This window comes from Priapulus caudatus, unplaced genomic scaffold (assembly GCF_000485595.1).
Source record: "Priapulus caudatus unplaced genomic scaffold, Priapulus_caudatus-5.0.1 Scaffold77, whole genome shotgun sequence".
Classification (NCBI taxonomy): Eukaryota; Metazoa; Priapulida; class Priapulimorpha; order Priapulimorphida; family Priapulidae; genus Priapulus; species Priapulus caudatus.
The window spans coordinates 18,490-20,989 of NW_014577138.1; the positions used below are offsets into that span (position 1 = coordinate 18,490).

Sequence of the window (2,500 nt, forward strand, 5' to 3'; positions counted from 1 at the left end):
ATGGATGGATGGATGGATGGATGGATGGATGGATGGATGGATGGATGGATGGATGGATGGATGGACGGACGGACGGACGGACGGACGGACGGACGGATAGACAGATGGGTTGATGGATGGACGTGAAACCCCAGCAGTCGATCCCATCAATAACTCGTCAGGACAACATCTTGCGACAGGTGGCAGCAGCGTCTGTCACCCGTCAACCTCCGTGATGGGCATTGCGACGTTCGTTGTTTGTAAACACACCGGACCGCGGCGGACCGCGGCATCTCCCTGCGTTCAGCATGCGTGCGGATGTAATGATTTCAACAGCAGGGCTTTGAACCAGCATCTCTCTATATAGCTCTCAGCTGGCCAATCTAACACGTCGCCCGTGGGTCAGTGCTACGGCTAGCCTGTATACTCGCTCTTACTTGCAAGCCTTCACCACATACTACACCGACCACTACTTCCGACTTCCCTCAAAGTATAACAACACAGTACAGGGACGCAGGTCTCTGCACGAATAGCGCGCACGACATAGAGAGAGGGGGGGTGAGACGCAGGTCTCTGCACGAATAGCGCGCACGACATAGAGAGAGGGGGGTGAGATATGCTAGAGATATCGCGTTAGAACACGATGCCAAGTTTGGCAGTACGGACAACAAATATCTTCCACAGCTTTACAATATTTACCGCCTGTTACGTCATGTAGCGTCTGCTGTGTTGTACGACCGCACAGCGTTTTCACATAACCATAAATCAACGGTCGTACGTACAATAAAAATACGGCGTGTGGTAATATTTACGACATCCCGCCGCTATCCCTGTGTTATCTCTGCCGTGTTTTACACTGTTTTTAACACCGTTAAAACATTCTCCCCCCCCCCGTCCGACTCCCTCCCCCCCTCTCTCTCTCTCTCGCCTGCTGCGCGTGCGATGCTGCCATGGCAACGCTACTAATTGTGTTGGTCCACGTGACATCTTCCCACCCACGCACGGCGTCTGATTACAATCAGTTCCCGAGCTTGAAGCGCGTTAAAATGAACTAGCTTTCTTGCTTCAACCGTGTGATAACGCTAGGTCTCTCTCGGCGCTCAACATCAGCGAATCTCTCATCGCTGGACACAGACCGGAGGTCGCGCAGTTGTTACCCGGATCTAGTGACACGCAGCGCCCCCTGCTGGCCGTCTAGCTAAAAACATGACCTCCTAGTTATACGTCACGTCCGTGACACACGTCTGACCTCGTGACATTGCTGGCTCGTCCATCGTCGTCGTCAGTACGTTGTTCTGGACTGCTGCTGCTGGACAATCGTTCGCATTACTGACCACAGGTGGCGCCCTCATCGACCGTAATGAATCTCTTCGTTGATGAATTTCTGAAAGAAAACAGACGCCACTGTTAAAAAAATGTCAAAGTTTAAACGTTATAAGCGCATGTTGAACGATTGCGGTGTCTTGTCATTAGCCCCCTTTACTTCCCTCTGCTTCCTACAGAATCTGATACACATGTATGAACGCTATATAGCGGGACCATGCGTGCAGTCAACACCACCGCCCTGCATGCAAGGAAGCACTATGTGATCTATAGCAGGCCCGTAGCCAAGGGGGGTTCGGGGGGTTCGAACGAACCCCCCCCCCCCCCAATATAAAGCTGGCTACGGGCCTGTATAGCACATACCATGCAGGGAAGCACTTAACTCTAAAGCACATAACCCGTGTCGACCGCACATCGCACCACGTGACACGCGCCGCCGGCGACAAGCGATATAGTGTTAAAGCGCTCGAGCACGTGTTCCTAATTCCACCGGTTCTCAATCAGTCGCTATATATAGCGCCGCTGAGAGATAAAAAATGGTCGACATGGCGCGTGTGTTTATACGCAGATGCTTGTTTTCCTGCAGAATTCATTTAGATCGCGATGCTAAACCTTTAACCGTCTCCACACGTGATAGAGAGCTAGGTGAACGCACGCACGCGCGCACGCACGCACACACGCACACGTTCACGCACGAGCACATGTATAAGCATATGTTTATTTATACATAATTCGGGAGTGCAGTTTTTTTGCGACAGACACGCGTCACTGCCACCGTTTGCCGCACAGCCTCCCGCTCCCGCTCCAGTATCCCATCGTCTAATAGTCGTCTGACCTATAGAGGCTTGTGTTGCCTCAAGGAGAGATGGAGTGGGGGAGAGAGGGAAGGGGGAGGAAGAAAAGGAAGAGCGGTAAAGAACGCGCGCGCGCCAGAGAGAGAGAGAGAGAGAGAGAGAGTGCCCGAGATTGAGGGGGGAGAGAGAATGTGAGAGAGTAAGTGAGAGTGAGTGAGAAAGAGCGAGAGAGAGAGAGAGAAAGCAAAGAAAAAAAAGACGAGAGAGAGAGAGAGAGAGAGCGCGCGCAAGAAGAACAAGAAAGAGAGAGAGTGAGAGAGAGTGAGAGATAGAGAGAAAGAGAGAACGAGAGAGAGATTGAGAGAGAGAGAGAGAGAGAGAGAGAGAGAGAGAGAGACAGAGAG

General features: G+C 52.0%; 1 protein-coding gene across 1 annotated transcript in view; it reads right to left on the reverse strand.

Annotated features, from left to right (window-relative positions):
* The window catches only part of LOC106821546, a 9,688-nt gene extending 9,466 nt beyond the window's left edge, over nucleotides 1-222 (reverse strand). The window contains exon 1 of the mRNA XM_014826413.1: nucleotides 208-222. Coding sequence (XP_014681899.1) covers nucleotides 208-222 — 15 coding nt within the window. The remainder of the gene's footprint in view (nucleotides 1-207) is intronic.
* Between the last annotated feature and the right edge of the window lie 2,278 nt (nucleotides 223-2,500).